The sequence below is a fragment of the Sparus aurata genome, chromosome 17, assembly GCF_900880675.1.
Source record: "Sparus aurata chromosome 17, fSpaAur1.1, whole genome shotgun sequence".
NCBI classification, from domain to species: domain Eukaryota; kingdom Metazoa; phylum Chordata; class Actinopteri; order Spariformes; family Sparidae; genus Sparus; species Sparus aurata.
The window spans coordinates 15254944-15270389 of record NC_044203.1 but is presented as its reverse complement, the minus strand read 5'-3'; the positions used below and the strand labels follow the sequence as shown (position 1 = coordinate 15270389).

The 15446-nt window shown below is 39.3% G+C and overlaps 1 protein-coding gene across 3 annotated transcripts in view; it reads right to left on the bottom strand.

The window, feature by feature from the left end:
- Window positions 1–15446, bottom strand: part of dnah5 (dynein, axonemal, heavy chain 5) — a 97232-nt gene that overhangs the window by 61995 nt on the left and 19791 nt on the right. For 2 of the 3 annotated variants that reach the window (XM_030393887.1, XM_030393885.1), the window contains 24 exons: window positions 14887–15093; window positions 14588–14668; window positions 14119–14209; window positions 13688–13833; window positions 12934–13111; window positions 12367–12621; window positions 11983–12179; window positions 11785–11878; window positions 10939–11081; window positions 10600–10676; window positions 10395–10519; window positions 9936–10171; window positions 8667–8885; window positions 8309–8371; window positions 7886–8124; window positions 6225–6372; window positions 5960–6052; window positions 5112–5311; window positions 4786–4939; window positions 4354–4517; window positions 3257–3413; window positions 2721–2933; window positions 2181–2405; window positions 1134–1306 (listed from right to left, as the gene is read on the bottom strand). In XM_030393887.1, the coding sequence (XP_030249747.1) occupies window positions 1134–1306; window positions 2181–2405; window positions 2721–2933; window positions 3257–3413; window positions 4354–4517; window positions 4786–4939; window positions 5112–5311; window positions 5960–6052; window positions 6225–6372; window positions 7886–8124; window positions 8309–8371; window positions 8667–8885; window positions 9936–10171; window positions 10395–10519; window positions 10600–10676; window positions 10939–11081; window positions 11785–11878; window positions 11983–12179; window positions 12367–12621; window positions 12934–13111; window positions 13688–13833; window positions 14119–14209; window positions 14588–14668; window positions 14887–15093 (3878 nt within the window). Of the gene's footprint in view, window positions 1–1133; window positions 1307–2180; window positions 2406–2720; window positions 2934–3256; window positions 3414–4353; window positions 4518–4785; window positions 4940–5111; window positions 5312–5959; window positions 6053–6224; window positions 6373–7885; window positions 8125–8308; window positions 8372–8666; window positions 8886–9935; window positions 10172–10394; window positions 10520–10599; window positions 10677–10938; window positions 11082–11784; window positions 11879–11982; window positions 12183–12366; window positions 12622–12933; window positions 13112–13687; window positions 13834–14118; window positions 14210–14587; window positions 14669–14886; window positions 15094–15446 lie in introns of all 3 variants that reach the window. The other variant, XM_030393886.1, reaches the window with a different exon arrangement.

The following is a 15446-nucleotide window of genomic DNA, read 5'->3' as shown; positions in this document are numbered from 1 at the left end:
GCAGTGGAAGAAAGGATGAAGGACAGAGAATGTGAAGGAGGAAGAGAGGAAGCCAGTGAGTGATAGAGGAGAAAACAGCAAAGCACACACTAAGCAAAGAGAATGGAATAAAAATAGTGTTTCTGGCAGGAAAAGAAGGCTATTAGAAAATCAGGGCCGTTTTTGCGCCTTTGGCCATAAGGACAGTGTGCCACTTCTTTAGAGAGTTGCTGTCTGATGTCTGCTGGTAACTCCCTCCCTGCTGCTGTCTCTTCTCATTTCTTTCTTCTTGTGTCTAATCCTTTTTTCTCTCCGTCTTGTCTCATATTTCTCCCTCTCTGTCTGTGAGTCTGACACTGGCTGTTTGCCTACCTCCCTCCATCTGATTCTCTTCCTTGCTTTCTGACAGTCATATCTTCTGTAAGTGACAGAGGTGATGACTACAGTGCAAGAGTGCCTACTCCTCCTCTCTAATTTCATCTCTTCCGAATTTATTGCTTTCTCTCGGTCTCTCTTCTCCTAAAGTTGAGTCATTAGTCAGCCCACACTGTAACCCAATATAAATTGATGCTATAATGAACATTTATACTACATCACAGAGAACAGTTACAGTTGTTACTGTAAACAGCCTCCATATTTCCTTCTGATCTAAGAAAACTGAAGACTAAAGGGAGTGCGAAATGGATTTACAATATAGTTTTATATAGTAACTGCCAGGGCAAACATATAAAAGAACACATTAGATTAAGGCAGAGAAAATGTAGGTGGGTGGATAAATTATCTTACCTTTTTTACTATTTAAGGATAAACAGTTACAAACTTTTAATTGTAACTCTTTTGGAGTAAAATGCACGTTTGACTTATAGTCCAGAAGATAGAATTTTGGACAGTCTCTCACTGCAGGCATTTGATGTAGGATTTAGTTGTGCACATCAATTATGATGGATTTATTTGTGTAAAGGAAGCTAAATTTCAATAATGCTAGGCAACCATTATAACCGCGATAACAACACACTGTCAGACAAGCATTTAGGTCTTTTAAAAATGTCATAAATATCTGTGTGTATATCTTTTACATTTGAAAGCTCTTGGGCTAAGTGCAACTAAAAGTCCATGCATGTGTATTTGTGTGTGACTTCATGGATGGCCTCTACCTGTCAGTCAATGGTGTTATGACCAGTCTTTCAGTGCACCCCAAGAATTCATTCTGGTAGACAAAGCCCACATCTGTGATGTTGATGATCATCTTGTCTGAGTCCTCATTGAAGTAGAAACGACACTGCTTCAGCCACTCAAAGTCGTTGGGGCTTTTGACATGGAGTCGGCACTGGAGGGAGAAAGGATAAGGATGAGAATGAGAAGGAGGAGGGACAAAGAGAGGAGAATTGAGGAGTGATTGAGAAAAGGGAGACAGGGAGAGAAGGGAAGCAAGATAAAGAATCAGAAGAGAGAGAGAAAATGGCGATAGAAGAATAGAAAATCAAAGGGCACCATTCAAGAGGTGATGTGAGGTGTGAGATAAAAGCAGGAAGAAAAAGGGAAGGTAGGGTGGTAGGGTAGGGTGTATGAGGTGGCCAGAAGGTGACATTAAAAATGCAAAAGGAGGGGGAGAGGGCAGGTAAAAGGAGGATGAAAGACAGGATGTGAGGTGATGAGAGGAAAATAAGGTATAAGGAAGATAAAGCAGATAATTAAGGAAATGAAATACAAAGAGATAAAAAGTGTAACAAGGGAAAAAAGGGATGGGATAGAAAGAGGTCAACAGTTATATATGTTATAGGAGATGACAGTAAGGTGAAGAGGATCGAAAAAAGATGGAGGAGACTAAATTAATACAGGTATGAGGGATTGAATGATAATGATAAAAAACAAGTCCGAATAAATGAAGTTGACACAAGTGCTTTTCACCTTGGAGACCAGCTGGGCAATTTACTGTGCTTGGAGACTTCAAAGAGAGTCCTTTGTGTAGGTCCAAATAACACTTGGCTGACACTGAAAATGCTTTGAAGACTTTTGCCAGATAGAATTGACTCTTTCCTTCTGACCCTAACCCAGTGGTATTTAGATATCAAATACAGTTCTACAAAAAGATAGCTAACTTGAGCAGGGGATTATGATCAATAGATTTGAAGAGAGAATGTAATGAGCTGGTTTGAGTTAAAAGGACTTCACTATACTTAGCCATCATACAACATACTCACCAAGTCATCAAATATGTCTCTCTGGTGGACATGGATGGTGATGAGGGTCTCATACTTGGTCCTCTCCACAGCCTCCAAATCTCTTGTGGTCATGTCAATCAGTGTGTTGAGCAGATCGAGGAAGAGCTGGTTGGTTTTGGCCATAATGCGCCGATCATATCGGGCATTGGTGAGCGCCTCTTCAGAGTCCCTTGTCCATATCATCTGAATTCCAAGCAGGCCAACCTGAATCGAGGACAAGGATATTTGGTAACAACATCATTGTGTGATGGTCAAATGTACCGAGAACATTTAAATTGTAATAATTGCTTTTTTAAGCAATCCATACCAACATTTTGACTTTAATTACTTCCCTAAACGTGGAATCAACACTACAGCACACTACTGAAATAAATTTGCCAGTTTCACAATGTTGGTCTCGTTTTCATTATCACTTTCTTCTCAGGACACAGTCTTCTAACGATATTTACAGAGAATAATGGTATGGTCCATTTTTCAAAATATTCTTGTATTCGTTTTTTCAACCCATCTATAATCTACCTGAGCAGGGAAGGAGTTGAGGAAGTCAATCAGCTGGAAGCCAGAGTCCTGGATGGTCAGGACAGCTTGTCGGATCACCAGATGCAAAGACCTCTGGGATTCCTTTAGCAGAGCGTTGAGCCAAACCTCTACATTACCCTCTGCTGTGACAGGACGTTCCAGCTCCACGGTCTCCCCTTCCCGTGATGATATGGCCAGAATACGGTCATATACCTGAGGATGATGACATGCATCATAAATCAGAATCATAGACTCATTATCGTATTTATTGTGCCAATTAGAAAAAAAATATGCCAACATAGGTATATATTCTCCTTCTCTACACTATTCTGATTAGTGAGTTCAATGTATCTGCCCTTGTATTGCATTTTTCGATCTGTTTGCAAATTGTGGTTTTCAAGCCCTTCAGTTCTGAAAATAAAACAGAGTGTCAGAGTGTATGAAATACGCCATTGTTCTGTTACCCTGACCTGTCAAAAGGTCAACTGTGTAATACAAAAGTAAAAACAGTCTACGTGGTTCAATGAAACACTCACCTTGTCATGGAATCGGACGCATTTGATGTTGTCGAAGACGTTGAGGAGGTGTGCCTGGATTGTGTGGGAGTCAGAGGCCTGGCCAAGAATCTCCAGCAGGGCAGGGTCAGACACAAAGAAGAAACGAGGAAAAAGCAGACGCTTCTTCTCCAAATAGCTGTTTGACAGAATTATGAATAATAAAGGTAACTTGCAGTAGTCCCTCACAAAGCCACTTGTGTTTGAAACACAGCAAACTAGACACATGTACTGTACAACAGTTGGCAGCCAAATACAAAAAATAATCTTCAGTTATTGTAACAGCTGTTAAAACAACTGGCTCCTTCCTTTAAGTAATGTTTGCACTTTAATGAGGTACTAATCACACATTTTTTTTTAGCTGTAAACACAATTTTATGGCAGCACTATTTAATAGAAAATAATATCAAAAATCTTTTTTGTGCTTTTTTTTTTTTTTTTAATCTACTGAAAATGGCCCAACACACCACATACCGATTTTACTGTGGTGCAGTGGTTAGCACTGTTGCCTTACAGCAAGAAGGTTCTGAGTTTAACTCAAGTTGGGGCAGGGCCTTTCTGCGGAGAGTTTACATGTTCTTCCCGTGCTTGCTTTTGTTTCCTCTGGATAGTCTGATTTCCCCACCATTAAAACATGCACACTAGATTAATTCTCCAGTCAGTGCCCTTGACTAAGGCACTAGCTCAGATCTGGAATTAGAACTCTAGGCACGACCGCTGCCCACCGCTGGGTTAGATACAGACTACCAGTTTTGCCATGTTGCACACTGTATGATATGTGGTCAAATAAAAGTGATCCCTTCCTTTAAATCATGCTGAACCTTCCAAATATATGCTGATAGAGACTCATTGTTCACAGGAATTTAAGCAATTTTTTCCAAACCTCTTCTTCCACCTCTACTAATTTTGGAACAATGGTACAAACTTGTGCTTTTGATAGCTGCAGAGGCACTTTCAGACTGCCATGTATGATAAAAGTTAAAGTCAAAGCTCCAGTGGACTCTGGATTCCTATAGTAACAATTTAATGATATTGTTTCAATGTGTGACTTAATTAGGATTTCGGTCCTTCATACTCACCCTGTAAGTGATTTCTGGCAGATCTCAAGCTGTTCAAGCAGGTGTGGAAGCAGCTGTCCCATAGTCTCATCTCCCACACAGGACTGTACTACGTTGGGCATCTCGTGAGCTCGCATCATGATCTTCACCCATGATTTGTCAATGTTAGAGAAACGCTTTGCTTCCTTAAAAAGATTGAATTGATCAGTGGATGTATCCTTTCTGTTTCTGTTGCTAAATGTCAAGGCTCTGTTTTACAGTGGTCCCTATAAATCAAATTTCTAATCACAAATAAAGGATTTCTGATAAACATAAAATTAAAATGTAAGGCATGAAAGAATAACAGCAGCATGATATAGAAATGAGTTTTATGTTAAACCCATTAAACATGTCATCAAACATCTATTGAGATTAGCGAATCAAATATGACACTATACCATATTCACTATATACCTTGGGCAGCTGTTTTGCAATGTCTCCACCCACAAACACAGCCTCTAGGTAGATCCAGAGGTTTTGGACGGTCATCCAGTTCTCTATGATATCAGTGGTGTTGGAAAGATTCTGAACCCACTTCTGAATCTGGGCTTTAAATGGAGTGTTGTACCTAGGAAATGAATTACATCAGCATGTAAAAGCTTACCACTAACCCACACAGTGACAGCTTGTTTAGTTCTTGCAAAGTCTACAAGAATGAGAATTCTACAGAATGAATTTTGACCCACATAATTATCCTAATAAATGTCCAATAATGATTATTAGTATCAATATTGACATACCTGTTGCTCATAAGAGACCCCAACATCATCAGACTGTCCTCCATGTTAGCAATGACCTCTGACGTGCTGTCTCCTCTCAGTAGCAGTTCTCCACGGGTCTTAAAGTTTGCAAATGTAAAAGTCTTGTTGTCCCACTCAGCGATCACCTGCTTCAACTTCTGCTCAATGTCTCGCTCTTTCACTGCACTGATACAGATATCCTGTGTAAGGAACACAAAAAATGTCAAAGATTAGCAATACCAATAGTAATGGCAAAAGAAATCCAAATAAACATATTCATTATCCTCACAAGGATATTAGTACGTTATACAGTACAGTATATACTGGCACGGTTCCACTCAGTCTTTGCCAGATGGTCCAGTTTGCATCACCCTTGCTTTCAAGTCTTTGCTCTGCATGACTGACCCAAACATTAAGATGCCAATTCTGACTGCCTATATGGTTTGGAACCTTGCCTGTTTTTTGATTAATGTAAACATGAACTTTTGTCTTGAACGGTCTGCCTGTGATACACAAATTTGGTTTAGAACTTGCTGTTTTTCTAAACCATAGAGTGCATTTAATAATATCTTTATATACAAACACACACACACACACACACACACACACACACACACAAAAAACATATATATATATATACACATCTCACTGGTCAAAATCGATTGAAGGAATTCTTTATTCAATACTGCTATGAAAATATTTCAAAATATGTCCTTTAAACAACTTGTGTCGCTATGATATTCATTTGGCTACATAATTTTAATGTCATCAATGCATTTGAACAGCGTAAACATGTCAAGGTGGCATTCTATAAGGACACTTGTCTTATTCGTCTTCGCTTATCTTACCTCAATCTCCTCCTTATACTTCAGCAGAGGAGCCTCCATGATGTTGCGTAGCTTGAATGTATCAGTTTCCACTTCAAAGGTGTGCCCAGTCACCTTGACATAAAATTAATACAGACATGTTCATCAAAGTTGCAAATCAATCAATTATTATTATTATTATTATCATTATTATTATTATCATTACTACATTAACAGTAGGTTTTGTCTCTTATGTGAAAAAAAACTGGCAACTGCAGCGGTATGTTTCTGGCTTTGTTTCACTGACCTCAGTGATTCTCTTCCAGTGGCGAGTCATCATGGCCTTGTTGGTCATGAGTTCCAGCAGGGGGCAGCACTCACTGAATTCATCAATTGTTTTCTTTAGGTCCAGGAAAGCCTGCCACTCCTTCAGAGCCCGGGGCAGTTTACGACACCTGGTAGTTAAATAATACAATAGTCATTAAACTCATAGCGAACCAGAGGTTAGTTGTGCGCAAAATTAAGACCAAAGGTATGCACCATTACTTTAGCACAGTTGTACATGGTACCCAGCCCAAAGCACAACATCTAAAATTGATGGACAGGATTTCTTTAGGAGTTATCAGTCTTCTTTAAGTTTTACATCAGCACATGTTCCTCTTGTACAACACATATAGTATAGGCTTCCCCACTCATGGGAGGCCTGACTACAGCCGGTCTATTGTGACCTATGTGAGGCCTCTCCTGCACATATACATCTGTACCCATGGCCATCCCTCAGTTCTGAGGCTCTTCATCTCATGAAGACAAGAGAAGACCTCTAAAGAGTCAGACTACTTGGTTACAGCTAGTTAACGCTGTTTTATTCATTAGACCATTGCCACCTCGAAGTTAGATTAAAAACCTAATTTGATGAGTGTGGCTACCTGCGGGACAATAATTAGGGTTAGGGTACGCTAACCCTAACAAATGCACAATGAAAAAACCCTTGTCGAGGACAGGGTGCAAAGATAAAAGTGGATGAAAACGGTGAAATTGAAATCCCTCAGAGCATTCATACGGAGCTTAATGAAAAAAAACATATAGGATGATTTCAAGGGAAGGTCTTTGTAAAAGGCCAGGAAAGGGATAATGCTGAGGGGAAAGACTAATGACGATCATTTCATTCTATTTTCCTCATAATATGATCATTATAATATGATCATTATATGATCGTCTTCTAAATCAATGGACACTCACTTCTTGATGGTCTGATTACTATGTGCAAAAGCAAACCTCTCCATGTAATCAGTAAATCACCTTAGTGGCTGTATTGTGTTTAATCTAGTTTTGTTGTATAATGTCTGTTCAGTCGTAGGTACCTCATATTTCCTGGAAGTGTCACTTTCACTTTCAGTGTAGCCGAGGTCAGCACAGCTCAGTTAAAACACTTCAATACAGTTGAGGTAAATTTACTTGAAGGTGCCCTGTGGAGTTGTCTTGTAAACAACCACATATCATGTTTAGAATCGGTGTTACTCGTCAAAACACATTCTGTGTTTCCTTGAGGTTGAACAAACATGTTGAGTGCATATCTCTCCTCATGAAACATTCGTAAAACAGATTTTTTTAAGAACTGAATATTAAATGCAGCATTGTTCACTCCATCTTGCCTGTCTTTGCTGGTGTATTTCTAAGTATCATGGCGTTACCACCACATATTAATCAGTAGAAAAGTGCGACACCATTGGTAAGACTTTGTTTCATCAGCTATGTGCATACATATAATTCATATTACTTTTTGAATTAAATGAAAAAAAAAAATAATAACTTCGACTGATATTTAATTTTTTTGAATAACACCTGTTAATGAGACAAACAAAATGGGGATTCATTTGGGATTCACAGCTTCATGCCACTGCTTGAGGTCTAAAATTTAACAGAAAACCTTTGAACATGGTTATTAGATTAACATCACAGTAAATGGACCTTGTCTGAAAGTCCAGTAGCTCGTTATTGATCTTCTCGATGTGGATGTCAGCCCAGAGGATGTCATAGTAACCGTTGACTGTTTCAATGACATTGTTGTAAAGGCCATACAACTTCTGTAGCAGAGTCAACTGCTTCCTGATCTCCAACAGCTGGGGATGCTGGGTAACAGAAAGTCCAAACAGCTCCTCTCCACCAGTGTAAGTGATGTACTTCCTGAACAGGTTATCAAACCGATTCTTAAAAGGAGAAGAATGCCAATAGATTATTTTACATCAGTGTAGAAAAAAAAAAAAAAAGAAAAAAATAAAATTTTCAAATCCATCTCCTGGTCAATATCCAGACCCAAATTTTAAACACACTACCTGACTGACAGACTAAATGATAACTTAATATTTCTAGCTCAGTTCATCAGTAACAAACCTGGAACATGATGAGTCTATCACTGGCATCCTGAGGAGCTAGCCCCACCACCATAGGGCCATCCTGAAGCACAGAGGAAAAAAGACCACATGTAACTCCCACTTCCCTTAGAAGCAGCCATGTTTCTCTCACTTGCATATTTTCCATACACTGAAGTCCCTTCCAGTAACAGGAGATGCAAGAATATGATGCGAGGAAAAAGGAATCATTAACAAGCAATGCTAATTATGTGCTGTGATAAGAAATAATTAGGTTGAGAGGAAGTTTATAACTGTCGGTGGATTGAGCCTTTGAGTGTTTATACAGACACTATCCTCTATCCTACTATCCTCTTGCATTTTCTGTCTGTTTCCTTTACCTTCTCATAATCCTGGTAAAAGTGTTGACAGTCTTCTAGGAAGGTCTCCACATTGCTGACAAGCTCTCCTCTGAAGTTGGGCTGCAGGGCCACCAGCTCATTCTGTACTTCTGTGCTCCGCGACAGCAGCTTCTCCCAGGTATACCGCACCGTATCCACCTTATCTGCCTCCTCTTTTGCCACTGACAACTCATATTTATGAAGCATGGCATAGGACTCCTGTTAGGAAGAAAACAATGCCTAGTCTTTCTCCAAATATTGGCAAATCATACTGTACATCATTATTTCAGCAGTTTGTCAAACACTGACATAAAACCGTAAGAGTTTAAATTCCTGCATCGCTTCTGCTTTTGAGCTTCTGATAAAGAACTTAACCTAAATGCTTTAAAAACACAACTCAAATGCTGTTGAAGATTCTCAGTCATCTAGGTCATGGTAATTCTAAGTGCTTTATTGTAAGCAAATGGATGTGTGGCAGTTTCTTGAAGACATTTCACCATTCATCCAAGAGGCTTCTTCAGTTCTAACTAACTGGAGGGAAGTTGCAGGCTTTTAAACTTTGTGCGGGAGTGTCCTTACAGAGTTGTTAAGGACACGTGAAATCTTTTACCCCTCTTTCTAACCATCTGTCCTTTCTGGCCAAGATGTTTACGTTGTTGTCCTCATAGGAATTTGTCTCTTTTAACAAAGTCTGGACCTGAGGAGTTAGCCCTCCATCATTGTGGGGACAAAACAACCTCTCCATAAACGAATGGCACAACACAGCAGGGCCAACTCCTCAGGTCAAGACTCTGCTGTCCACTTATATCTGAAGCAGAAAACTGGAACAACCGTCTTTGCTCAGAGGAGATGGCCTAAGATATTCTATATCACCCCCCTGCAATGCAGTACAGAGTTCTTTCCCCAGACAGCTTAACAATCATTCACACCTGGGCTCACCTCGTCCTACCAACCCACGTGAAGGCCAGTTGGGTCAACCAACCACAAGTGGCCCTAACGACTCTGAAACTCAGAGCTCATACATGTCCTTAACGACTATGTAAGGACACTCCCACACAGAGTTTATAGGCCTGCAACTTCCCTCTAGTTAGAGCTGAAGAAGCCTCTTGGAAGAGAGGTGAAATGTCTTTAAGAAACTGAAACACATCCAGTTGTCAACGATACACCACTTAGAATAACTTAAATTAAATTAATAAGCTGAAATGCTCCGGTATATACTACTTTATTAATCTGTCTGTGCTGTGTGAAAGTCCTTATACTGTGCTTTACCTCTATGGGACCAACTTGAAAATCAATAGATATCTGGTGCTCTCTGATCTCCTTGAGTGCTGCCATAGCAATGCGAATGTCATCCAAGTCTTTTATCTGCCGATTCAGTTTCTTTCCTGCTTCATCAACAAAAGCAAAGATCTGCTCCATTTCTGAGCGATATTTCCTGTTACAGTACAGTCCGTAGTCCACCATCCAGTTCTTGGTTTCAGCAGTGAGGGACATCTTCAGGTCCGCTGGTAGAAAGAAATACATGTGAATACACAGAGATCAGTGATGGATTGGCTTGAGGACAATTTTCTTATTCCATGTTGGTGTCAAATTTTCTTTATATTTCTTATCCATGAAAAATACATTTTCAAAGTGTTGTGCTTTATCCAAACAAGGCAGTAATGATGCTATAAGTACCACAGATGGGTCGTAACAGATCCAGCAAAAAACAATAAAACTTAATCCAACCTGTGAAAAGAGCCAAAGCTCCGACAGTGATGTACTCTGGTTCAGAGTTTATTTCAAGCTCCAGCTCTCGATAGAAAATAATCTGGCTCTCAAACTCTGAAAGTAAGGGACTTCCCTGAATGAATCTGTTAAAAAAACAAAAAAAAACATTAGTTCTCTGTGTTGATAGTCAGGTATGTATTTCTAGTCATTTAGTGCATCATACTTCCGCATGGCGTCTTCACGGTCCTTTCTCCAGATGTGATGGTAACGGCTAAAACGGTCTAGAGAAGTCATCACTTCCTGCTCAATCATATAAAACAACATTAGATTTGATGAGCAAAATGTACTCTTACAAGAGGACATGAGGATGAAAACACACATGCAGGTGCTAAAAACACTGCTGTTATCTTTGGCCATTTACATTGGACAAACATTTGACTGCTGCAGTAGACAGGATATAATAAATATAAAAATATAAGAAATTAAACATATACATATTGGACAGGCTTAAGTGCAATATGCTTCAATTATATTTTCTCGTTGAAATGAAAAATGCACATACCTTTTTGGTGGAGCTGATGGAGGTGCTGAGAACGGACACCAGTTTGACTATCTCCTTGTTCTCAGACACACTCTTGTAGTAGTTTCTGGCTTGGAATGGGATAGCCTGGATCACAGATGCTGAAATGTCTGAAGTGCTGCCGTCTGAAAAGCACACAGTTTAAAGGAATTGTGATAGAACATATAGAGTTTTGGGGGACTGGATAACCCTACTGTGCACATTATAAATAGCTAACAGTTTGCTTGAAATCCTTTACTTATAACCTTTTCATAATAACACATAATAGAGAGAGTTGGAATCTTGTATTAAGTATTCCTGAGGTTGCCAGGTGTCTTCTGCTGTTTTTAGAACCCTGTTAAGTCTCTGGATACTTTAAATATCACATGTTACCTAAAATTATTGCCACTGTATTAGAGCACATGTACATATATAGAACAAGTTAATATCCAACTTTTCTCATAAAGTTATAGTTCATTTCAGAAAAAAAACATCAGCACTGCAGCATTATCATCCATGATCAGGCAGAGTTTCACAACATTACCTCCATTTTAGCCAGGGCGCAATCTGATCGAAAGGGCTGCTGTATATGAATGACATTTTTAAATGTCCTCCTTTCAAAGTCACTGACATATTCATGAAATTTCCATCTTTATCTGTTCCTAGTCAGATGAGGCTTTGCTCTGCTGAGCTGTGAAATAAGAAGATCTAATTATCAAGTGACTGTGTTGCGCTTGCTAATGATCAGTGTTTTGGTCTGCATGTTGCTAACAATGTGGATACATGAAATAGGCAAACTGACTTGAACTGCTGAAGTTACATGAGGTGAGGTCCCATGACCTCACATACCAGTCAGGCTCCTGTATGTTGTTGCTCCATCCTCAGATTCACTCTCAGAACTGTCCTGTTTCAGAGCTGCCATCCGTCTTTCATTCATTTTTCTCTGCAAGAGAGAACATGGATATATAAAAAGACCTTAGGGTTTGTGGGAAAAATATCATTCATTAGTTAAAATAATTATTGCCTGCTCCATCAGATCAAACCCACCTTGGAGATTCTTTCTTTGCTCCACTGGCCGACTCCCTTACTGACACTGACCACACACTCTACAGCCCTGTTAAGAGCCTGTTGGACCTCCTCCAGAGCTGGGACCATGGCGATGTTAGGGATGGAGAGGGTCACATTGACCCTGAAGATTGCTTGCTGAGCACTACTTTTGCCATGATTGGGTGAATCACTCTCGGCTGCAGGGGGAGCAAAGAATTGCACTGATACAATTGGGGCAAAATATGCTGTACCATTTTCTTTATTTGATGCATTTGTGCAACCCCAAAATGCTGACACATTTTAAGTGAAATTGTTCAACACCTTTTAAAAATGTTTTAATAAGCCAAAATACTAAGACCAGCAAAATGGTTACACAAGACCCACCCAAGAAATGTATAAGTGAGGAGGCATGGATGCGCTTGCGTAGCATCTCCAGGGTGTTACGTGTCAATCTGAGCAAAGCATCAACGTTCCGGTGGTTGAAGTAGGAGAGCAGCTCTTGGGCTTCCTCCTCCATCACTTCCATCAGGTCCTTCTTCTTCTTCCTCCTCACCAAGGGAGAGGAAGGGCCAACGCTGGCTGGCGGGAGCAAAGTGTTTCTGGAGAAGAGACGGCCCTCTGAGCGGCCCTCATCCTCACCTGAAATGAAAAAGGTGAGGTCCTCTGACTGGTGAGGAATTTATAATGTGAAATAACACCAAGCTCTAACTTAGCTAATACAAACAGAAACTTAGAGTGGTTAATAGTATAGTATAATGGTTAAGGATTGTCGTGCACATAATATGAAAAGAGGAAAAGCATTAATTAAACTAATAAGTTTATAAAAAATATTGTGGCCTTTATATGCTTTCATGCATCTGTTTTAGTTTTCACATTAACTGTCTCTCTTCAAGTACTGTCCCTTGCACCTCATCATATCCTATTCTATTTGATCTCAAAATGTTAACATACCTTCACTGTCAATGTGGTCAACGGTCTTACTCTCAGCGCAGCTTTCTTCCTCGACCCTCTCCACCTCCTCTCTCTGATTGTGGTCAAACTCAAGCAGCATGTTGATCAGTTCATTAGCAGCCTCCTCTACCAGTGAGCTCTTAGTGTGGAGACCCTGGGCTTGTCTTATGCACAGGTCCTATACACATATTTGGAATGTACGTTAAAATTGTTATATGCACTGCAGCCAACATTAGCTATAGGATTTCACCACCGTAGCAAAAAAAATAAATAAATACAATTCCTTGGGAACACTTGTCATTTCTTTTAAACACACTTTAATTCAACTCACTTTATATAAATCACTTACCATGATTTATATACAGTACTGGACATCCTCGCACAAGTCAATGTGTGAGTTACTCATTCACATAAGATCTTTGTTGTGATGACTTAGCAACTTTTGTATCACATTAATTATTCATGATTGATGATCTGCAGCCTTGACTGCTAATAAGACACTGCGCACACCAACAAGCAGTGCAAAAAGACATATATAAGCAGTAGCCTTCATGTAAGGCATACAAATCTATAGTTGTAATAACTCAATTATATGAATGCCTTTAGAGAATTAAATATATAGTTTACGAAGAAAATACTTAAAAAGAACTTTAAAATGTGAGGATTATGAAAGTCCCTGTAAAACTTAGTTTTAGTAAAACTTTGACAACTATATTCTATTTGAAACAGTATCATAGCCATAGTCTTCATTTACCCTGGTGGTCTGAACAAACTCTTCACAGGTGATGGGTTCATCCTCTGGCAAAACACACAGTGTGGATCCGCTCATCTCCTGTAGCACAGCATCTATCCGAAACTCCACCAAGTCATTTACCCTGTCCATCAACAGCTCCAGGTCAACTGGAGAGTCAAGTGAAAGAAAAGGACACAGAACAGAAAACACAAGTGGATGGAAAAAAGATCAGAGGTGTGGAAAAAGAGGTAGATGAGGCAGCAAATTTACAAAACAAGAAATAAAGTAAAAGTGGACACACACACACGTATGCACGCACTCATGCACGCACGCACAGAAGATACACAATGAATCCATTTATGTAAATGTTATCAGAAGCCACCAGTGTTGAGTCACAGGATGTCTTATGTGTCACAATGTGGGACACTGATCTCGCTGGATTTCTTTCTTACCCAAAGCCTTGTCAATGCGGCCCAGGTACTTGTCTATGTTCAGAGATGTCCAGTTGAGGGAGGTCAACCCCGGTTGTATAGCTTCATCCACCTGCCAAGTCAGTGAAGTGTGATGTTACACTTACAGAGTAAGTACATAGTACAGTCTTACACATGGGAAATGCTGGTGTATATTGTTTGTCCTTATATTGTTTCTCAGGATTAAATGCATTCATAGAATTATTGAACTTCTTTTGATAAAAAAAAGAAGCAATAGTACCGTACATAAATGAACCCATACATTTTAAAATAATTTAATATCTAATTAATTGCAGTGTATATCTACTGTATATCTTGACAGATATTTTCAATTATGTTAGAATTATATAAAGCATGAACTTATGAATATCACTATCCAATGAACGCTAAACAAATAACATACAGGATGTCATTTAAATGCATCTTGAAGTACAACATACGGACATCTTACCTTAGCTACATGCGGCATGGCCAGCTGTTCAAAAGCACTCTGGATCTTAGCCCGCACTCTGGTGTTTTCACTCAACATTAACTGGGAGGGTAAAGACATATCAATGCAGTCACTGTATTCATTCGTGGTTGAGCACAGTGTGTTTTACTATAACTCCTGTTGTCCATTGTTGCTGTTCATATTAACCACATGTTATTTTACCTTTATGCAAGTGACATGCAGAATCAACTATGCCTCCATATATTGTTTTTCTAAGTTCCATGTAATTCATGACGTGTAAAACTGTGTGTATTATCCACCTGTAGTTTGTTGTAGTTCTTTTTGAGGGTGTCCTGTCTCTGCTGCAACAGAGCAGCAAAGGGTGGGATCTCCAATTTCATCTTTGTCATGCAGTTTGCCTCCCGGATCTGGGTCAGAATTTCTGGGTCAAAGTTCACAAACAGCTCCCCTGTCTCTGGAGACCTGACCAGCAAAGAGGCTTGTAGGCCCACCCGGGCTTCCTCCATCTGGGGAGGAGGGATCAAGGTGGGTTGAGTAGTTAAGAGAGGTATTTCAGCAAGGAGAGGTGAGGGAAAGAGGGAAAATAAAGTTGAGAAAAAGGGCAAAAAGGATGGAAAATTAGTGAGAGACCAAAGGCAGTGGGCATGGATGAGAAGGCAGAAAATAAAAGATATATATATATATACATACATATATACATATATATATATATATATATATATATATATATATATATACATACACATACATATATATATATATATATATATATATATACATACACATACATACATATATATATACATACATTCATACACATACACATACATACATATATATATATATAAATACACACATA